The sequence below is a fragment of the Panthera tigris genome, chromosome F2, assembly GCF_018350195.1.
Source record: "Panthera tigris isolate Pti1 chromosome F2, P.tigris_Pti1_mat1.1, whole genome shotgun sequence".
NCBI lineage: Eukaryota > Metazoa > Chordata > Mammalia > Carnivora > Felidae > Panthera > Panthera tigris.
In genome coordinates, this window is record NC_056676.1 from 73,891,591 (window position 1) to 73,913,344 (window position 21,754).

Here is a 21,754-nt window from a genome sequence, read left to right on the forward strand (position 1 = left end):
AATCAGGCTACTTTTTGACTTTTGCAATGAGCCGTGATTTCTGAAGGACTACCCCACTTTCGTACACTGAAAGTTGTTTTCAAAGGTTTAAAAAGAGCGGCAGTGTTGGGGCTCCTGGGTGGCCAAATCGGTTAAGCGTCTGACTTCAGCTCGGGTCACGATCTCAGGGTTCATGAGCTCCACGTCAGGCTCTCTGCTGTCAGCACGGAACCTGCTTCCGATCCTCTGTCCCCGCCCCTCTCTCTGCCCCTCTCCCCCGCTTATTCTCTCTCTTCCTCAAAATAAATAATCAAACTTTAAAAACTAAAAAGAAGAGTGGCAATTAGAATTAAGCAATGCAGCGTGGACGTGTGGTTGTCCCCTGATCGCGCTAATTGAGCTTAAGGGCAATAGAGGTAACAGGAGCCGGTAGGGCATTTTCTCCGCACCGGTTCGGTACCCAGCGCATTTCACGAACCCCTTGCGGCAAGTGTGTGAGGCGGGTGCTTTACAGCCGAGGGGCTGAGGCTTAAACAGGTGGAGTGTTTTCTACACACCCACACTTCTTCACCAAAGAAGAAGGACCCCCACTGAGCCTCCGTTCACACGCCCTCCTAGGCTGGGATTTGTACCAGGATCTAGTGTTAAGATCCTTCAAGAGAACAGCAACACTGGAGCTGATGATTTTCGAAGGACGTGAGCAAGGCCAAAGATACACCCTTGTTTTTTTCCCTCGTTCAAATTCTCTGGGGTTCCTTCCACCAGCTAAAACCAAGACCTGCTGATTCCTGAGGACAAAGAGGAGGGAGAGATGTGCTCTTACGCCCTAAGACTAGGATGTCAGTGTGGAAGTTGTGTTCATTATAATCCCTTTGAAGTTTTGCCCAAACTCAAGTCCTACAAATTAGAGTAAAACTTGTGCTTTTGGGGGATTAAGAAGGTGATTTCAGTGTAGAAAACATTAGGGAGGCTACTAGCACCGATGTGCGTGTATGGAGGCTTTAAGCAAAGTCCGCCTCTGCCTTCGCTTCCAGAATGCTCTTGGAGCTGCCTGGGCAGCTCAGTAATGTCCCCCAGTTCATCTGTCTGCACCATTCTGGTGGCTTCTGTGTCGAGCCCCTTCCCAGGAGGGGAGCTGGTGCCAAGCAGTTGAAGTGACACCTGGCTCATGCCTCCTGCTATCTCTTCACACCCTGTGACCCTGGTGGGCTCCCCGCCTCAGCGCCGCTCTCTCCCTGTCATCCCGCTCAGCCTGCCAGCCAACCATCCGGCCATTCATTCCAGTCCCATCCTGCTGGATCCATGTCTAGGGGAGGCCTCCAGCGCACACGCTCCGTGTTAGACTCCGGGGGCGAAGGACTAGCCATCCCAACCTCTGCCGTCAGGAGTGCGTCTTCGGGAGGCTCTGGTGCCCAGTAGTTTACTGAGAGCCTGCGGAGTGCTGTGCACCGTTTTCGGCGCCAAGGCTGCAAAGACAAATGATTCGGTGGCATTCCTAAAAGGCTCTCTGCAATCCCCTGGGCAAGAGCCTTTCCTGACTCTCCATCGCTGTCCTATAAGCTATGGTTGACCACCCTCTGAAATTGGTCTCTTGCTTGGGCTGGATTCCTCTCAAATTTACTCCTCATAACGCCTCGATGCAAATGCTCCTTTTCACTCAGGAGAAAAAATAGGCCCATCCATCTTTCCGTCTGTCCACCTGTCCATCCATCCATCCATCCATCCACCCACCCATCCATTTACCCATCCATCCATCCATCCATCCATCCATCCATCCATCTGCCCATTTGTCCATCCGTCCATCCGTCTATCCATCCATCCATCCATCCGTCCATCTGTCTATCCATCCATCCATCCATCCATCCGTCTATCCATCCATCCATCCGTCTGTCCATCCATCCATCCACCCATCCATTTACCCATCCATCCATCCATCCATCCATCCATCCATCCATCCATCTGCCCATTTGTCCATCCATCCATCCATCTGTCCATCCATCCATCTATCCGTCCCTGCATCCATGCATCCACCCATCCATCCATCCATCCATCCATCCCCTCACTCATAGTCACTGGCTCACTAACTCAAAACCTACTTATCTGGGTCCCAGACCCTGTTCTGGGGGTGCCGGGATACTTGGGACCCATTTCCTTTCTTCTCTAGCTCATGTGGTTAATCAGTCCCCTGAACCCATCTGCCATCTGACCCCCCTCCCCTAGAGTGGCTGTCTATTTCAAGAAAGTCTGGCGTGTATGTGTGTGTGGTTGTATGTCTGTGTATACCCAAGTGTGTGTCTGTGTGTATATGTGCGTTTCTGTCCGCGACCGTGCGTGTTCCCGAGTGTGTGCGTGTCTGGTGTGACAGAATGCGTGAATGTGTCTTTGTGTGTGTGTGTGTCTGTGTGTGACTATACTGTGAATGTATCTTTCTGTCTGTGACTGTGTGTTTCCATCTGTGTGCTTGGACAGGAGCAGGTCCTGCGTCTGAGATGACTGTAATGGCTGACGGAGGTCAAGGTCCCTTATGATGTTCAGAGGCTTCAGGGAGAAAAAGCAGTGGTCAGCGATCGTGGTTTTGCTCTGCACTATTTTAAAGGTTAAAACACATGCACACACACACACACACACACACACACCCCAAACAGAAACTCGTTGCCCTTTAATAGCTAGGTCAGACTTACATAAGCGTAGGCCCGGGGCCCAGAGGCCAAAGACTTTGCTGCCTCCAAACCCTACAAGGGCTCCTCCAGCCCTCACGGTGCTAACTGCACCATTCACCACGCGGAGGTCACCCACCGTCTTCAGCATGTCCTTAGTGACCCTTAGAGTGTGGCTTGTCATTCCCATTCAGATGAGGAAATCAAGGCCCCCAGATGCCAGTCATTTGCCCTGAGCCACTTCATCAGCAGTTACCAGGGCCGACGTGTGAACCTGATTTCTTCTGCCAGGTTCAGGCGGGACTGACGGCCTGGTCTGCGGACTCTAGACAGGCCCGGGCGGTGTCCCTGGCTCTGTCCCCAAAGCCCTTGTTCTTCGTGCAGCTCTGCACGCCATGCCCTGCTCCAACCGGATGCTTTAAAGCAAGGGCTGAGCCGGCCGTTGACTTGCTTAACCAGTGATTTTCCATGAAGAAAGACATCTCCTTCAGCAAGATCAATGAGGTCGACACACTCGAGGGAGAGGAAAGTTCTCTAAGCCATCACGCAGCATTGCTGTAACCCACGCCTCTAACCACTTCCTGACAGTATCGGGGGCCCTGGCTTTTTATAGTTGCACACGGTGCTGAAAACATTCGAGGCCCCCACCCTGAGTTCTGTGTCCTCACGGCCTACCTGCGGGTGAAGCTGGGCTCAGCGGCCCCACCTCAGCAGCCAGCAGATTACCAGCTCAATGTGCAACTTAGAACACGGGACTGTGGGGCTCCTGGGTGGCTCAGTCAGTTGGGCACCTGATTTCGGCTCAGGTCACGACCCCACGGTTTGTGGATTCAAGCCCCGCGTCGGGCTCTGTGCCGGGAGCTTGAAGCCTGCAGCCTGCTTTGGATTCTGTGTCGCCCCCTCTCTCTCTGCCCCGCCCCCACTCACACTCTGTCTCTCTCTCTGAAAGACAAATGAACATTAAAAAAAAAAAAAAAGAACATGGGTCTTTGACCTTTTATACCTCGAGCGTGTGTGTGTGTGTGTGTGTGTGTGTGTGTGTGTGTGTGTGTTCTCTTAAGACAAATCAGATCCGGTGGCTCTCCGAAAAGCTGGACCCCTCGTCATTGAAGAGATAAACCCGTGGGCTAAGTCATCTGGACCCTTATGTATTATCACCGTGGTTGAGTTCTGGCTCTGGGCTGCCCGGTTGTTTGACTTTCATGGCTACTTATTCTCACCACGAGCTCAGGCGTTCGGACTCTGTGTGTCACCGATGCTGAAACTCAGAGCAAGCTGCTGGCTGGAGATTAGTGGTGCAGGAAGCTTGCTTTGTGTGTTTCGTAGCAAACCCCACTGATGACAAGAGCCTCTGAGCTTCCCTAAATGGGTTGAAGACAGAAAACCAATGCAGAGGACCCCTCCCTATCTTGAGTGCGGGGACCAAGCAGCCAGCCCCATTCTGAGCGACCCGGAGCTGTCCGAAAGGGCTCCCAGGGACCAGGGTACGTTGCTGCCGACAGGATCCACACCCTACAGGCTTTCGTCTCTCTGGGCTGGGGTTGAAATTGGCCTCACCCCTGACTCTGGCCACAAGGTTCCTCCTTGGTCTGGACAACTAAGTAGAGTAGTAATGTCTCCACCTTTCATCAAGAAGCTGCCAGGTGTATGTGAAAGGCTGACCGGGTGGCTGAAGGCTTGGCCACGGAGCCTGACTGCCTGCATTTAGATTCCACATCTGTCTCCACCCAGTCCTGTAACCCTGACCAAGTCGTTTGCCTCTCTGCGTCCCGCGCCCCTCATCCATAAAAGGAGACGATAATATCATCCGCCTCATGCGATGGTGGTGAGGCACCAACTAATATGCGTAAAATGCTGAGGACACACGAGGAACATTCCATCGCGCACGGGCACACACTCCACCAGGGTTCGCCCTTCTGATTCTTGGACATCTCACCCTCGGGGGGCGCACGTGGTGCCGATACCACCGCGGCCAAGGTACTCGGGAGGGAGAGGTGCTGGGTGACTTGTGAAGTCACCATGTGGAGTCGGCAGCAGGCTGGGGACCGTGTTCAGCTGCGTCAGACCGCATTTGGCTTCTGAGACGCGGAGCCTCAACCCTCCTGGCGGCCAGAACCAGTCCCGGCCCCCGGCCCTCTCCCCGCCCTCTGGGTGTCTGCCCCACCCAGTGCTGCCCTCAGCTGCCAGCCCTACCCGAGGGATGGCCTGGCCTCATTGCCATGCCCATGCTCTGCCCATGACCTTCAGTCCTGACTGTGAGACATAGAGACGCCTGGGACCTCCTGGGGGCGGTTCTGGAACACGCTCTGTTATTTCAGGTACTGTGTCCAGCAGGGATCTCCGGAGGATGGGTCTCCTCCCCTCTGGGCATCTATCTATTGTCTGTTTTACACAAGGGCGAACAGCACCAATGACTCAGGTGCACACGGACACCTTGCTGTCCAGCTTCCAGAAGGCCTTCCTCTGCACTACTTTATTCATCCTCTCAGAGACCCAGTGACAGCGGCGGCCTCGGTATACCCATTTCTGCATTTCTGCTGATTTTTGTTTCTGACGTTTTAGCCCAGGGTAGGGTCTAGAATGGAAACGTATTCTATGGAGTCAGCCAGATCAGTGTTGTCTTTACGTTGGAGTGAGAGGGTACGTGTGGTTCGACTCAAGAACACAGCATCTTGTTCTGGATATAAAAACAGGTGCGGCCTAATGTAGGGGGTGGGGGTTAGAGCATGGCCAAGGCGGACTGCTTGGACTGGGGTCTTAGCTCTGCCGGTCACCAGCTGCGTGATGTTGGGCAAGATCCTGAGCCTTCCTGTGCCTGGATTTCCCCCTCTCTGAGACAGAGGGGTAAATAACCTTTACCTCTGGGGGTTGTGGAGAGGATTTAATCAGTTAATATGTATGAAGTGCTCACAACTCTACCCGAAATTCAGCAAATACTTAGTAAATGTTAGCTATCTTATTAGTTTTCGTTGCCAAGCTCCCGGTTCCTGGTACATATTAGGTGCTCAGTGAATGAGAATTTCCCTTTCCTCTTGGAGCCTCAGTTTGCTAACCTGCAAAATGGGACTGCCGGTCGTACCTACCTCGTATTAGTGTTGCAGAGGTTGCGTGAGACGGGCACACAGAGTTCCCAGGAGGGTTGGTACCTGGCAGGCGGCTGGAGGCAGCCAGTACGTGGTACCGTCCGGCCCAGGCCCCTCAGTACAGAGCTGGGTCAGGGAACTGGAAACTCTCTGCCTGGGGTCCCGGAGCCTAACAAACTCTGGAGCCCAGCTGCCTGGATCCACGGGCTGGCTCAGCCCCTGACAGCATTTGTGGCTTTAGGCAAGTTCCTGAATTTCCCTGTTTCTCTGTTTTCATATCTGTGACAAGGGGGACAATAACAGCAGCTAACTTACTAGCTCTTATGAGGATTCACGAGATAAAGCGGGGGAAGCTCTTAAGAATCAGAGTGCTCGACTGCAGACGAAGGGCCCTGGGGCTGCACCCCAGTCGAGGCACTCAGCCCACCTCTTCCGCCCTGGGCGGATGACCGGTCCCACCAACAGTCCAGGCAGGGCGGATGGACCTCCTGCCATTGCCACCAGCCGTGTTCCTAGAAGGGAAATGTTCCCAGCAAGCCGGCATCTGACAGATTTGCACAAACTCTGCAGGCACGATTCACTTGTACAGTGACTGCGTTTCCATCACCTTCTAGGTGGGCATCTATTTCAAAGTCTAATTCTATCTTCACTGAGCCAGGAAACATGCTATTTAAGGAGACCTGGGAGGTGGGGCAGGGCGTGGCCCCACAGTTCTCTTCGCACAGGACAGTTCTGGTCCTTGTCCTTGTTCAACCACCATTGGCCCTCGGCCTTAATATACAAATTTACTCAGTGGATCACTCTGTCCAGCGCCCGCACTTCACAGGTGAGGAAACTGAGGCCCGGAGAGACATTCATTCGTGATCACACAGCATGTTGATACGATATTGATCCGTCCTGACCTCCCAAATGCCTGTGGACATCCATGGGAAAGGTCCTGGGACTTCCAAGTGTGGATGAAAGATACAGAGCCCTGATGTGGCCCTGAGGTCTCGGGCCGAGCTGGGGTGGGAAGGAGAACATCTAGACTACGTGTCCTGAGTCTGCCTTCTCTTCCAGGGTGGCTCCGCGTTCTCCCCAGCTGCTGTCATCAGCCAGGAGAGGGCTCGGCAGCAGGCAGCTGCTTTGGCAGAGGAGGTCGGCTGCCCCCCCTCATCCATCCAAGACATGGTGTCCTGCCTCCGCCAGAAGCCTGCTAGTGTCCTTAATGACGCCCAGACCAAGGTGGGCACCTGCATGCACATTGGGGAGGGACACTCTCTAATCTTTTACAAGTGGAAAACCAGGCCTAGAAGGGACACCTGACCCACCCAAGGCCACGCGGTAGGTTGATGACCAGCCGGAACTGGAATGCACATTCCTGACCCCAGCACCGTGCCCGGGCCCAGTATGTGATGGACCAAACATGGGCACGGAAGGTGGACAGAACTGGCTGCACATTGGATTTAATCTGTAAGATATAAATACAAAATACAATAGGGGCCTTATACACTGGGAAGATAAAATGAAGTGACACGTGCGAAGGGTCTCACCTGTGCCGGGACCGTGGTGGCACGGTGTCAGGTGACAGCCACACGGATTAAGCATTGTGGTCACAGCTGCAGTGGATCGGGGCCAGCCCATCCTCTTAGATAGGACAGCTGTGCGCTCCCCTTTCCAGACTCAGAAGACCCTGCTTCCAGCCCACAGTCTCGGGCTGTCCCTGACATTGATGAAGGGGACAGTAGCAGGAAGCTCTGTTGTCATCTCAGCCAAGGGCTTGATTCCTTCAGCTTTGGGCCCGGACCCACCGACCCGGAGCAGGTCTGACCCCCAGCTCCCCCAGGCGTGGGCTAGTGAGACAGCGGCTAGAGCTGATGAATTTCCCTTTTGGGTCCTGTCTCTGGCCACCGCCCATCCCTCAGTCGGTGTCCTGCCTCCCTCACACACACCTACGGGCTCAGGCTTGCCCATTCCTCCCTGTGGATCCGTCCTCACCGCGGCACGGAAACCCTGGACAGCTCCCTGCGGACCACCCATCGCTCAGAGCGATACTTGCCTTCCTGTTGGCTGTGGCCCAGTGTCCTTCCTACCTGTTGTTCTTGTCATTTTCCTCCAATTTCCCCACAAGGCCCCGGACGGATAGCCAGCGTCAGCATCCATTATGGTTAAAACCCGACCAAGTGAAGCAATGCAACTGATTCTTCTAGAACCATTTTTTTTAAAGAAAGGATAAAATCCATACACATAATGGCCTCCCTTTGCACCCAATGTAGCTCCTGGCCGTGAGTGGCCCTTTCCACTACTGGGGTCCTGTGGTTGACGGCCAGTACCTCCGCGAGGCTCCAGCCAGGGCACTGCAGAGGTCTCCGCGGACGAAGGTCGATCTGCTAATTGGGAGTTCTCAAGATGACGGGCTCATCAACAGAGCGAAAGCCGTGAAGGTAGGCGGGGCAGAGCCTCAGAGGTCCCCTAAAGACTGTGCCCCAGTGACTCTGGTCCTTAAAGCCTGACCGGGGGCCCAGAGTCATGGACTTACTTGCTCATTTACAAACCAATCGCTAAAAAACTGCTGTGGGCACAGGCTGCAAAAGGACCGTGGGACATGGTAATGGGTGGAGTCGTTTTGGACCTAAGACACTTGCAAGGTTGTGAGCAACACAGACGTCTTCGCCTCCACATCCAAAACCCCATCTGTGAGCAAATCGCCCCGGGAAGCAGCGAGCAGAGGCTGACCGAGGAGCTTGTGAGCTTCGGGCTTCCAGGCTGTGGGTGCCCCTGCTCCATGAGGGATGCTTGTCCCTCTGCTATCCTGGCAAGGCAGCCCAAACACCATATGGGTTTTCTTACCTGGGGAAGCTGGGCGGGGTCATACCCTGCACCTGGCAAAGGCCGCTTCGTATGGCTGCTTGGAGACACAGCAAAGTGAGAGACAGTTGTGAGGTCTTCTGTCCCTTTTTTTTTTTTTAAGTTTATTTATTTATTTTGTGAGACAGAGAGAGAGAGTGTGAGCAGGGGAGGGGCAGAGAGAAAGGGAGAGAGAGAGAATCCCAAGTAAGCCCTGCACTGTCATCACAGAGCCCGATGCGGGGCTCGAACTCACAAACCATGAGATCATGACCTGAGCCGAAACCAGGAGTCAGGCGCTTAACCCATTGAGCCACCCAGGCGCCCCAGTCTTCTGTCTCTTTGAACACTCACTTCCTGCTCTGACCAGGTGCCCTCCCCACGAAGTGGCCGGCCCTGAAAGAGGCCGGGTAGGCTCTCCTCTGGCCGGCCTCGTCAAGCCACTCTTGACGCACCCTTTAGGCTGCCAAGCCCGGGATGGTGACTGCCGAGTGCAAAAGAAACACAGTGAGAAGAGGCACTCAACACGGGGCACTGTCTGGCTCCATTGAATATGAGGCGGCGTAACTGGAATTTAAAAAAAAAAAAATCATTCATGCAGCCTAATGGCGTCCTGCATTGCCTCGGATTATTCTGTTCCCTCCGGTAATATGTCTCACTCAGGGGAATCTGTCTCACAGCAGTAAAAACACCACTCTGACCTGATATATACATACAAGAGTATTTATCAGGGCGTTAATTATTGTGGCGAAACGTTGGAATCAACCCAAATGTGCATTAACGGAGCAATGGTGGCCTGAGTTGAGCTGCACACAAACTGTAAACTATGACGCGGGAGGTGGGAGGGACGGACCGGATACATCTCTCCTGACTTGAGGGAGACGTGTGATGGGATACGTGTGATGTGCCGTTAAGTGGAAAACAAAACGTATTGGGGAGCAACGTGAAATTAAGGTAGCGTCCGTATTTTTTTAAAACAGCCAGCATGTACGCATCTGTAAATACGTAAATGCGCGTAGTTTTATGTTTCTTCCTGAAAGGATTATAGGGTGGAAAGTTCTACCTACAGCAAGCACGAACATTGGCTATCTCAGAAGAGATGGCAGTGTGAACAAGAATATTATGAATTTAATATTACTTGGGGCCCCTGGGGGACTCAGTCGGTTCAGCGTCCGAGATTTCAGCTCAGGTCATGAGTTTGTCTCGTGGTTCGTGAGTTCAAGCCCACTTCGGGCTCTGCGCTGGCAGTGTGGAGCCTGCTTGGAATTCTCCTCTGCCTCTCTCTCTGCCCCTCCCCTGCTCTCTCTCTCTCTCTCTCTCTCTCTCTGTCTCAAAAGATATAAACATTAAAAAAATTTTAAATAATACTAATATTACTACACACATATGCATATATTATATGTATATATGTATATATGCTACATATAATGTGAATAATATGTGTATATAGAGGTATGTGTGTAGATGGAGAGAGTACTGTGTGTGTGTGTGTGTGTGTGTGTGTGTAGCACTTAGTCACTGTTAGCTTCTGTCCAGTTGAGAAAGAACTTTTACATTTCTGATCCATTTCTGCGTCCATTTCTATATCTTTCTGCTGAGCACCCGCGTATAACACGGCCCTTATTTCAAGGGGCTGCAACTTAATTATTGAACCAGACTAACACTCAGGAAGCCCTGACAAGGTGCCCCTTCTCCACCACTGGCCCCAGCCTTTCTTCTCTCAAGTCGCGGGTCTTTGGATGACTTCTGATCTAGCCCCTCGTTAGTTCAAAAGTAGTAAGTGGAATCATTTTAGTAGAAATTATGCACAGGCGTGCTCCTGTACTAATATGCGGCATTGCTGCAAAAGATTCGTGGAAACGTAACAAATTTAAAGCATGGGAAAGAAATGAGTGTTTTTAGATTCGTGCTGCGCCACCGGGGTGCACCGCACTGGAGACGATGCCCTGTGGCATGGGCACAGTGGACAGAAATGGCCACTGGCCTGGCCCCTTTTCCATGCAACCCCTCAATTTATGTTGCCCTGCGGGGATGTGGGAATCTTTGTGCCGGAGAGACAATATGCACACAGCTCTGATTCTTTGGACTGCGTGCTGACAATTTATGCCAGCCATCTCTGACTTTAGAGAGAGGAAGGGCTACTTTTATACTCCCAGGAGCCTGGGGATCACCCTAGATAGGGGGGTGCAGGTCCTGGGACCCCTCCACTCGGAGTGGAAAAGCCTCCACGACCTGGGGGCTGCGGGCTCTTACGAATTTGGGGCTGTGGTGGCCCAGAGGGCAGCCCTGATCTGTATTATCTGATTATGCCAGCCCATTGTAAGAGGGTTATGTGGCCACGTGGCCACCTTGGTCTTCCCTGGTGCTCTCTTGTAGCATGTCGGAGAGTTTCCCGGCTCTTTCCTGAAAATCTGAGCCCCCCACCCACCCAGCCGGGAGCCTGGATCCAGAGGGCTGGGGTCCCTCCTCAACAATGCGTTTTCCATCCTCTCATTGACTTTCCCTCTGAGGCTTTCAAGAAGATGTTTCCTGGGCGCACGCCCAAAGAAAGGTTGTGTCTGCTGACGGGAGCTCACAGCCCAGACCAGGACGTGGCTGGGAAAGTGTGCCCTTGAGCCTGGGCACCAGAATAGGGAAGGCGCTCCGAGGGCATGGCGGAGCAGCGGCCGGCCCTGTTCCACGGCTGTTACCCAAACCCCCATCCTGGGCCAGTGCCGCCCTGGGCACATTTACTCCTGGTTAGAGCCTCCCTCTCTTACTTCCCTTCTCCGATCATTCTCCTCTGAACATGTGCTAGCGCAGCCCCTGATCTTGTGATCTTGTGAGCCTGGTCCTGCCGGGAACCCATCCGGGTGCTGATGCAGGGAACCGAGAGAGAGCAGGACATAGTGACGGTCGGAGTTGAAGCTAGCGTCTCTCTTCCGATGCCATTACGTGCTGCTGTCTCCTGAACGTGTGCCTCCAGCCCTGCCTTACACCCCCAGCCTGGGCTTCTCCCTGGGGCCCTAGACTGGTCTGGCTCACAGTCTATTTGCCATCGTCACTTACACGTCTTACAACTCCCAGCTCCTAACACACCCAGAAGGAGCTGCCGACTCCCCTGCGTCCCGCCCCAACGTGCATGGTCTCCTGCTGAATTCATCTCACAGAACAGCGATCCTGCTTCTGTGTGCCGGGCTGCAGGCTAAAGGTCCCCTTCACTCGGCTCTCCTCCACCCTGCCGGCATTCTGTCCGCAAATCTGGTTGGCTCTATCTTCCAAGTGCGTCCAGGATCCAGCCACCTCTCACTGTCTCTTCTGCCACCACCCTGAGCCATGCCACCATCCTTCTCCAGGACTTTCGTAACAGCCCCCCAACCGGCTCCCTGCACCCCCTGCGGTCTATGAGGACCACAGTGGCCAGAGCTATCCCTTCACACTAGGTCCGATCCTGTCACCCCCACCTCCTACTCAAAGCGCTCCGGTGGCCTCAGCTCCTGCAGAGGAAGTCATAGTCCTTGAAAGACCACCACCCGATGCAGACCCCTATTCACTCTGTGACCCCACCTCCTGCTACCCGCCTTGCTCTCTCCGCTTAATCCCAACTGACGGCTTTGGTGTTCCCCAGCTATGCCAAGCACGCTCCCATCTTAGTGTTTTGACACTGGCTGTTCCCTCTTCCAGAAGGTTCTCCAGATAACTCATCGCCTCACCTCCTTCAGGGTCTGCTTCTTCAGAGAACTTGCTTGACTCCTCAGGTGGAAAGGGCAACCGTATCCCTAACATTCTCTCTCTCTTCCTTATCCTGCCCCCCGCCCCATCTTCCCCATTCACACCCCTTGACGTGTTAAATATTCGTTTATCTACTGTATTTCTTCCTCAACTAGACTGCGAGGCCCACGAGCACTGAGACTTTATCTGTTTTGCTTTCTGCTTTATCTCCAGTGCCTAGGAAAGTGGTCCACAGTAAGGGCTCAACGACTCTTGATTAGATCGAAAGGACACCAGTGGGGAGACCCCACTGTGTGCCAGAATCTAACCTAGGAGCCTTCAAGGAAATAGTTCATCCTCAAACAACCCTATGAAGCAGGGATTATCATCCATTATCTATTATTTATTCAGACAAGAACGCGGCTCAGAGAGAGCAGAACGCAAATCCAGATCTAACTCCAGAGTCGTCCTCTTCCTGTTCCGGCCGGGAAAAGCCGGGTCTTCCCTCCAAGGGCTTCTCACCGGCCGAGGGTGGTGGGTACTCGTGTGCACACAAACACGGCTGGCACCAGGGCTGTGAGGTGCAGACGGCTTTGCACTTTCACCTGCATTCTTGCAGTAGCCCAGCCATGACCTTGGGAGGTAGATGCCCACGAACTGGTATTTAACACCATTTCGTCGAGGAAGCGGCTTCCAGAGATCATCACATGAGTCATGGGCAAAGCCGGGTCTCCACTGCAGATCCTTTGGCTCCCAATGGGGTGCTTTGCTCACCACCCCACGTGCGCTAAACCCAGGGATGGCGAGTGCATCGGCACCCCCTGTATACCCTCCCAGACACCATCGGAGCCCCAAGGAGTCCTCGGAAGCCTGGCCAACACAGGACGGCGACACTAGTGCGGACACACGAGTAGGAACCTGGCCACCAGCTGCCCTTTCTACACAGTATTGAAAACACCCTGCCCGTGAGCGCCCCTGTGTTGCCTTCCCTCGTGACCCTCATTCAGATTGGGTTTGTAGGTTTCTCCATTCCCCCCCCCCTGCCAGAAGGTTCCATAGTACCTGGGACCAGCTATCCCAGGATGGCACATTCCAGAGGGCCTCAATCTCAGCGATTCCTTCTCCTGAATCCTCCCGAGTCAGCCCCGCTTCTCCCGCCCATCTGTGCTGAGAAGCAGAACGCTGCAGAAAACCACCACAGCCTAGAGCAGGTGTCCAGCGCATTTCCCCAACACAGAGATCCGTTTGTTTCTGTCGTGCGACACTCAGAGAGGTCACCTACTATGTGCCAGATGCTGTGCTGGGTATTTGGAGCATAAACACGCATTAAATCCCTGCCCTCAAGGAGCTCGCAGTCAGGTAAGGAGACAGAAAATGAGCAAAAGTGAATGATTAAAATACAGTTTGATACACACTCTATGGAGAGGGGACGAGGGGGTTGCTGGACCCACAGTGGCATCTCCAGCAGGAGGATCACAATGACGAAGGAGCTGACCAGGACCCCATCCCCCAGGCCAGCTGTCAGCGGGCAGGGGGAGCATCCTGGATGTCCACAGAATATAAGCAGGAGCATTTGGGTCCCCCAGAACCTGAGCCGCGGGTTCCCCATCTGTAAAATTGGGAGATTATTACTCAAGACCCTCATTAAGTTGTTGAATGAAACCATATACGCAGCCGTGTCTGGCAAATAGTATGTGCTCAATAAACATTAGTTTTGCCCTGAATTCTTCAACTGTATTACCGTGATTAGTGCCCAAAGCTATTGTCCCCGATGCAGAGAATTATCCAGGGAAAGCAAGGATACAAAGGACGTACAGCCGCTGAATCACCTCGCCTGACCCAAGCCGGTTTTCCAAATCGTGGCAGATGCACACACGCGCTTTTTCCTTATGCCAGCCCTGCATTCATACCATCCAGAGCCCAACCCACAAACACACACCGTCCGGCTTCCCCGGGGAAGTCACAGGAGTGGTAGGCATCCCTCCCGCCCCAAATGAGCCCCTGGACCCACCCATCACTTCAGCAGAGACCCACCAAATCCCGCAGACCAAGGAGGGTGGGTGGGCAGGGCTTCCAGCAAGTCTGTGTGAGAATCCTCACCCACCTACCACCCCAGGCCAGCTACGGTCCACACAGCGTCCCAGTGACACCAGCAAAGTTAACAACGTACCCGTGGAGCATCACGGCTGCCTGAGATGCCTGGAAAGGCTCCGCTCTCCGAGAATGATCTTATTTTCTGAAGTCGCAGCTTTCTGTTGAAATTCATCAGCCGCTGTGGTAGGGATTTTTCCCTTCTTTTCTCTCTCTTTCTCTCTCTGTGTCTCTCTCTAACTGGTGAAATTGACAGTCTGCCTACATTAACCGGGCATTAATTTGCATGATCAAAAGCAGATTTGTTCCAAGATGCACTGTTCTGCCTTCCCCTCCAAGCACAAGCATCTCCAAGGAAGGCGAGAAAAATCCTGAAACAGCGCCGCCACCGTGCCCCGAGCTTGGGCAGGAGCTGGCCCCGTCCAGGAGCAGGTGGAGTGGGGGCCCTTCGGGGAGTGGGGAGGGGAAGGCAGCCCGTCTGAGAGTTGGAAGCAGCACCTGGCAGCCCGAGGCGCTGGCACCAGCCCCAGCACAGGAGGCAGGAACGCCCCTGCATGAATTCATGCACACGTCCAATGTATGCTCATTAAGGGGCTCTCTTCTAGGCCCTGGGGGAAAGGCGTCACCCCAACAGACAAAGCTCCCAGCTTGTAGGGTTCACATTCCGGGCAGAGGACACAGACAATGATGGCTGAGCAAATACATTAAGAATTTCAGATCTTGAGGCGCCTAGGGTGGTTCAGTCGGTTGAGTGTCTGACTCTTGATTTCAACTCAGGTCATGATCCCGGGGTCATGGGATTGAGCCCCACCTCAGGCTCCATGCTGAGTTGGAGCCTACTTAAGGTTCATTCTCTGTCTCCCTCTGCCCCTTTCCCCCACTCATGCTCTCTCTCTCTCTCTTTCTAAAATAAAAAAATATATGTATTTAAAAGAATTTCAGATCTTGAAAAGTGCTGAAGAGAATAGAAACATGAATCCAAGGTTCCTTGGCAGGGAGGACTGAGACCTGAATGATGAGACGGGGCCAGCTCTGGGGAGAGCTGGGTGAAGAGTTAGTGCAAAGGCCCTGTGGCAGAGATCTGGAGGACATAGAAGGCTGGAGGGCTAGGATCTCCCTCTGTGGATCACAGAGGGAGGGGCAGCAACAGAAGTTGGATATGTTGGAGGTGACCCATTAGATGAGATCCTGTAGGCATCAGGAGAGTGATTCTGTCCTACTTTCAGTAGGCAGTCACTGGAAGGTTTTGTTTTGTTTTTTTTAATTTTTATTTATCTTAAGGGGGGGGAAGGGCAGAGAGAGAGAGGGAGACACAGAATCCGAAGCAGGCTGACAGCTCAGAGACAAATGTGGGGCTCAGACTTACGGACCACGAGATCATGACCTGAGCCAAAGTCAGACGCTCAACCCACTGAGCCACCCAGGCGCCCCTGGAACGTTTTAAGCTAGGGAGTGGTTATATTGATTTATTTTCTTTTAAAAGAACATTCTGGCAACTCTAATGAAAACGGACTATGGAGAGGTAACAAAGTAGAGACCAGATCGGCCTGGGTTAGGAAGCCCAGGAAGCAAGCTAATAAGTCAAATGAGAATGATAGGCATGGCAATGATGAGAAATAACCAGGTTTGGGATAAACCTTGGATGGGCAGTTGGGTATACACGGTGGGAGTTCAGGCGAGAGGTCATTGCTGTAGATACAGGTTTGGAAGGAAACCAGGAAAATTTGATGTCACAAAAGCCAAGAAAAGCGTGTTTCTGAAAGGAAGGTCAAGGGTCGGATGTCATTGAGCGGAGGTCAGAGGTCGGGCTGCTGGACGGGACAGGACTTGGGTCCCCAGGGACATGGATGGGGGCCATCCCAGGGGGTGAGGGGAAGGGATTGCTGACCGGATCTGGGAGCGTGGCGGGTGAGGACGTGACCACGGTGCCTCCCACGCCTTCTGCACCAGGATGCAAACCCTTAACCAGTTTTCATGGGGTGGTTTGCTCACCGATGAGTTGCCTCCCCAGCTTTACCAGCTCTGTTCCGTGGCGAGAACCGTGCTGTGTTCATTTGGATCCTCCGCTGCTGGCCCAGGAGGCCTTGAATTTATATCCATTAAATGAGCAAAGGAATATCTGTCTCCGTCTACCTCTGAGCTCTAGAGAATTCGGGGCGGGGGGGGGGCATCCATTAATTCATGCCTCTATCCCTGCAGACTTGCAAGAATCAGGTGACCTCTGACAGACTGCCTGTTTTTCCTTTGGAAATTCTATTCTGGGTCTCTTCTTCTCAAACCTATGATGCCATAACCATGCTGCATGACTCCAAGAGTAACCAGTGTACCAAAATTAATTAAGGACCTTCTGTGTACCCTTCTCCCCGAATCCCCACCTGCCACAGATAGTGTTGGTGTTTCTGCTCCAGGATGGGGTAGAAGCTGATGAGGGAATGAGCAAAGATAGGGCAGGAGGAGTGGACAGGACAGTGGTTAAGACGTACTAGGATTGGGGTGCAGTAGCATGTTGGGGGAGGGGAGAGTAAGGGGGGGGTCAGCTAGCGTGTCTCTTTTCAGCTGTTGGTCTTGGTGATTGAGGACAGAAAAAGCACAGGGAAAGGGTCTGGAGGTAAGGAAGAACATGTGTAGACAATGGAGTTAAACTGTGCTCACGCAGAGTTCCAGGGACCCGAGAGATTCCCAGGAGGTGGGAGATACTTGGATATGCGGGGCTGAAGTGCAGGCTGGAGAGAGAGTTAGGAACCATTAACCTACCGGTCATTATCAAAGCAAAGGGAAGAACCAGTGCTGCCTCTCAGCCTGCCTGGACGGAAGGGGAAGGGAAGAGGGCAGGGATGGCAGCTGGGGGACCTCAGCAAATGGAAGTGAGCAGGACAGCAGAAGTGTTCCAGAAAGGAGCCTGGAGCAGAGCGGTTTCTGGAAACGGAGACGGGAGGATCCCTGAGTGGAGGAGGGAAGAGAACCAGGACGGCAATGGTGAATGAGGGCAGCGTTGGCCCGGGTGGGTCGAGGGGCACCATCAGTGGCCCTGGAGACGGTGGCCCGGTGGGGACAGGGCAGGAGCCAGATGGCTGTGGGGTAAGGACTAAAGGGACTCTCCTGCTGAGTGTGCGCCCCGGGGGCAGGGCATACAGACAGAGACCATCCTTGGCAGGGACGTCCCTCGGCATTTAGCCCTCGGTGGGGGTGGAGTCGTGGAGAGCTACACCTTGAAGGTCCTACGAGAGGGGATTTGCCCAGTGACGCCACCAAAGAAGTGGAGGAGGGCATCCCGGGGGCCCTGGGCACCGAGGCCCCAGCCCCAGAGGAAGGAGGTGTTGCCTGGTCCAAGAAGAGGGGCGGGATTCAGGGAGGGCTCCAGAGGGCCATCTCTCTCCGCATCAGAGCCCTGGGGGTGTGGGGAGATCTCTGAAGATCACCTTGGGTTTTGCAGCCGCATCAAGGGATTGGCGTGGCAGGAGAAGGGGCCAGTAGGAAGCAGTGGCTAGTGAGCTCCTTCCTGGCCCAGAGAACAGGGGGCTCCGACTCAAAGGCCCCTGGCAGCTCGCTGTTCTGCCTCTCCCGGACACGGACCCCCATCCCTGGCGGGCGGCACCTGCAAACCGCAACAGAGGGCCCTTCTCCCGGTCCCTCCTGAAGCAAAAGCAGGTGGGGCCACACCAGCCACTCCGCCCTCCATTCCCTCCCTCTGTCTCATCTCTGGCTCCCCTGCCCTCATCCACTGCACTGGCCACGCTGGCCTCCGCTCCTGCCCGCTCGGCTGCTCACACCCTCACCCTCACCTCCCCAAGTCTCGGCTCCGCTGGCCCGAGGCCCACCCCGATGATCCGATTTGCAATTTCAGCCCTCGCCGTCCGGGACCCCCACCCCCTTTCCTGCCCTGCTGGCCTCGTCTGTGTCATATCCTTTTCACCGCCGAACTTTCTATATTACAAAACCTGTCATGTACCCATCAGGCTCTCCAGCTCAACTGGAAGCCCCCAGAGGGCAGAGAATTTATCTTGTGTTGTTCCCTGATGCATCCCAAATGCTCCTGGCAGGTGCAGGCACTGGGTAGAAATTTGTTGCAGGAATAGTGGATCGAAGGTAAAGGCCCTGCAGCAAAGCAGGTTGACGTCTGCCAACCCTGGAGGGAACATAAGGACATTTATTTTCAGTGATTTACTGGCCAGCCAGTAAATCTCCTCTAGGAGAGAGAGAAGGGAGATGTACTGTCACCTGCGTGTCAGCCGCTTGGTAATCATTCATTCATTTGATTCTAGCATCAGCCCCAGGCCCAGAGAGGAATATTCACTGAGCAGATTTATTGACGGCAGGGAATCTTCCGAGGTCCACGCCAGAGCCAGGTTCGAACCCGCGCCTCTCAAACACAGACCCCGTGCTCTGGGGGCTAGGCCACGAGGCATTCCGGACCCTGGGAAGCCCTTCATGGTCTCAGAAGTTTCCTAACAGGCTGGAACTTTTCTGTAGGACATATTAACGGCAGTCCTTTCAACACACACACACACACACACACACACGCACACACACACACACACGGAGGACGATGAGCCAGCTCTTGATGGCCCTTAACAGGGCCCAGCCCCTAGCAAACCTGCTTCGGAGGCGGATTGTGCCTGTAATTACAGCTTGTGCAAGTTGGTGCTGGGAGTCACGTGGTGGCCCCCATCCCTCCTGCTGACTCTCTAATTAAACTAGAAACAGCATCTGTGCTTCGGTCCCGGCCAAGAATGAAGAGATGTGGCTCTTGCTGGAAACGGGCCCCTTCGCAGTCCCGCGTGGTCCCAGGGGGCCGGGAGGCCACACGCCATCCGTCTGGAGAATATGACCGGCCAACAAGGCCACGCCCTGGCTAGTCTCAGCCGCTGGCTCAGATCCCCTGAAAATGTGAAAGCAATCACGGTCTCCTGGGTGCACAGACCAGGCCCGTCCCTCCGGCTTCCTAGCCGGGGAGCCGTTTAGACTCTTGTATGTCAGAGGCACTTCTTCCAGCACTGCCAGGGCTTGGTGGTCTGCCACTCTTAAAGGCCACCTCGTCGTGGAAATCGTTTCCGAAGAGCTCGTGAAGGGGCCGTGCCCTTTAGATGGGGCCAGTCACTCTGCAGCAGGGAAGAGGGGTTGCCGACGGGACCGGCATCGATGTAGCCTCAAAGACATGGGCATCCCTGACCCATCTGGGCGGGACGCAAGGCTGAGTCTACAAACATCTAGCAATAATAGCATAGCACACGCTATGTTGAGAAGTGTGGAGGTATCATCTCGTGTAACCGCATGACCGTTTCATGAAGAGGGTAGTATCACTGTGCCCATTTTGCAGAGGAGGAAACAAAGGCACGGGGAGATTAAGTAACTTGCCCAAGGTAAGACCGCTGATAAGTGGCAGGGCTAGCATCCAAGCTCAGGCCTCTCCAACTCTGGGAATTTGAACCCAGGAGGTCGGACTCTGGTGTCTATTTGTAGCTTTGAGCCTATATTATCTCCACAGAGGCCGGTATCTTCACGAACCGTCTTTCCGACACGTTTACCGAGAACCCACAACTAGGTGCCACGCTGAACACTGTGGGCCCCTTGTGCTGCATGGTAGTTCTGGAGCAGCTGACCAGCAAACACTACCAGCATCCGGGGATTGAGCACAGCATCACGAGGGGGTGCAGAGCCCCTGCCCTAGCCTGGAAACAGGTCAATAATACTCACCTCTGTTGACAGTGTGCCCAGAACTGTGCTAAGCCGCCCTTTCTATGCATGTTGTGTTGCAATCTGGCAACAATTCCACGCGATTTTCCAATGCACGTGTTGATTTTGATACATCAGTGAAATATGCATGTTAAATGTTTGGCAATAATGGGAGATACGCGCGTGGGTACTGGTATTTCTGTCATACAATACTCCAAAAACTCAAAAAAGGGCAGAGAATAATATAATGCAGTTTCTCCCCTGAACTGCTAGTAGGTTATGAAGTCAGTTAAAGAGATTGCAGGCAAGATTTTGAGCAGACTGGGTTAGACTAGAATAGAATGGAATGGAAACGATCAGGTCTGTCATATATGGTAAGAGCCAGGAGCATGAGTGTCCTTCATGAACAGTATTTCTGGCCTGTGTGTGTGTGTGCATGTGTTCTGGTGGATGAAATGTCTTTCTTACTATAGATCATGGTCAAAAATACTTGAGCGCCTGGGTGGCGTAGCTGGTTAAGTGTCTAACTCTTGATTTCAGCTCAGGTCCTGATCTCAGTCATGGGATTGAGCCCCGCGTCAGGCTCTGTGCTGAGTGGAACCTCCTTGGAATTCTCTCTCTCTCTCTGTGCCTCTCTCTCTGCCTCTCCCCTTCTCTCTCTCTCAAAATAAATAAATAAGTAACTAAATATTTTTGAAAAATACTTGAAAGTCATTGATATAATGAATACTCTTGTATTCTCTATTCATTAAAAAAAAATTTTTTTAACATTTATTCATTTTTGAGAGACTGAGAGAGACCGAGCAGGAGTGGGGGAGGAGCAGAGAGAGAAGGAGACCCAGAATCCAAAGCAGGCTCCAGGCTCTGAGCTGTCAGCACAGAGCCCGACTCGGGGCCCTGAACTCACAAACTGCGAGATCATGACCTGAGCTGAAGTCAGGTGCTTAACCGACGGAGCCACCCGGGAGCCCCTTCACTCTTCATTTTTAACAGATATTAATATTTTCCCATATCTGCTTCAGATCTTCTCCCAAGAACCACACATTATAGGTAAAATTAAAAGGACGGTGTCTTTGAATGCCTCTCTGCTCTCTATCCCTCACCTCCCCTGAACGGATAGACATGGCCTCGATCAGTTGTTCCACTACTTGGTCCAGCCTCTTCTGGGTGAGCCAGGCTGAGGTCCGCCCCCCAGGATGGGCTGAAAGAATGTCTCAGACAGAAAGGGTTGCTTCCCCATCATGCCCACACCTCAAATTCTAATCACAGGTCCTGTATGCTTGGAAATGTTTACAAAAACAATTTAAACATACCAGGGCGTCTCGATAAGCACAGTTCGCTGTTGACATAAGAGCCTAGAAATATGTAAACACACAGCGTAGGATTGCGCAGGGGCCGAGGGGTCTCAAGAGCTGCATCTCTGACACCCTGCTGCCCCTTGACTTCAGAAATGAGGAGACTGAGTCCCGGGGAGCAGGGAGATGGTCCTCCCAGACGGCCCTGATGCAGAGAGCAGGAATGTCTGGACAGGGAAGGAAGGAAGGGGGGAGGGAAGAAGGGAAGGAGGATGGGGGCAGGAAAGAGAGAGGAAAAGATACTCGGACAAGCCTCCCCAGAGAGCTGCGTGCCTGCCCCGACCACTCCGAGAAAACTAGCCCCCACCCCATCCCGCTCAACCTGCTGTTTCCCCTCGTGGCACCAGAACCCTGATAAACTAGAATGATCTGCTTCTTTCCCGCCTCCGCCCACCGGAAC

The 21,754-nt window shown here is 53.5% G+C and overlaps 1 protein-coding gene across 1 annotated transcript in view; it reads left to right on the plus strand.

Annotated features, from left to right (window-relative positions):
• The window catches only part of TG (thyroglobulin), a 254,110-nt gene that overhangs the window by 210,252 nt on the left and 22,104 nt on the right, over nucleotides 1-21,754 (plus strand). The window contains exons 42-43 of the mRNA XM_042973584.1: nucleotides 6,779-6,943; nucleotides 7,975-8,142. Coding sequence (XP_042829518.1) covers nucleotides 6,779-6,943; nucleotides 7,975-8,142 — 333 coding nt within the window. The remainder of the gene's footprint in view (nucleotides 1-6,778; nucleotides 6,944-7,974; nucleotides 8,143-21,754) is intronic.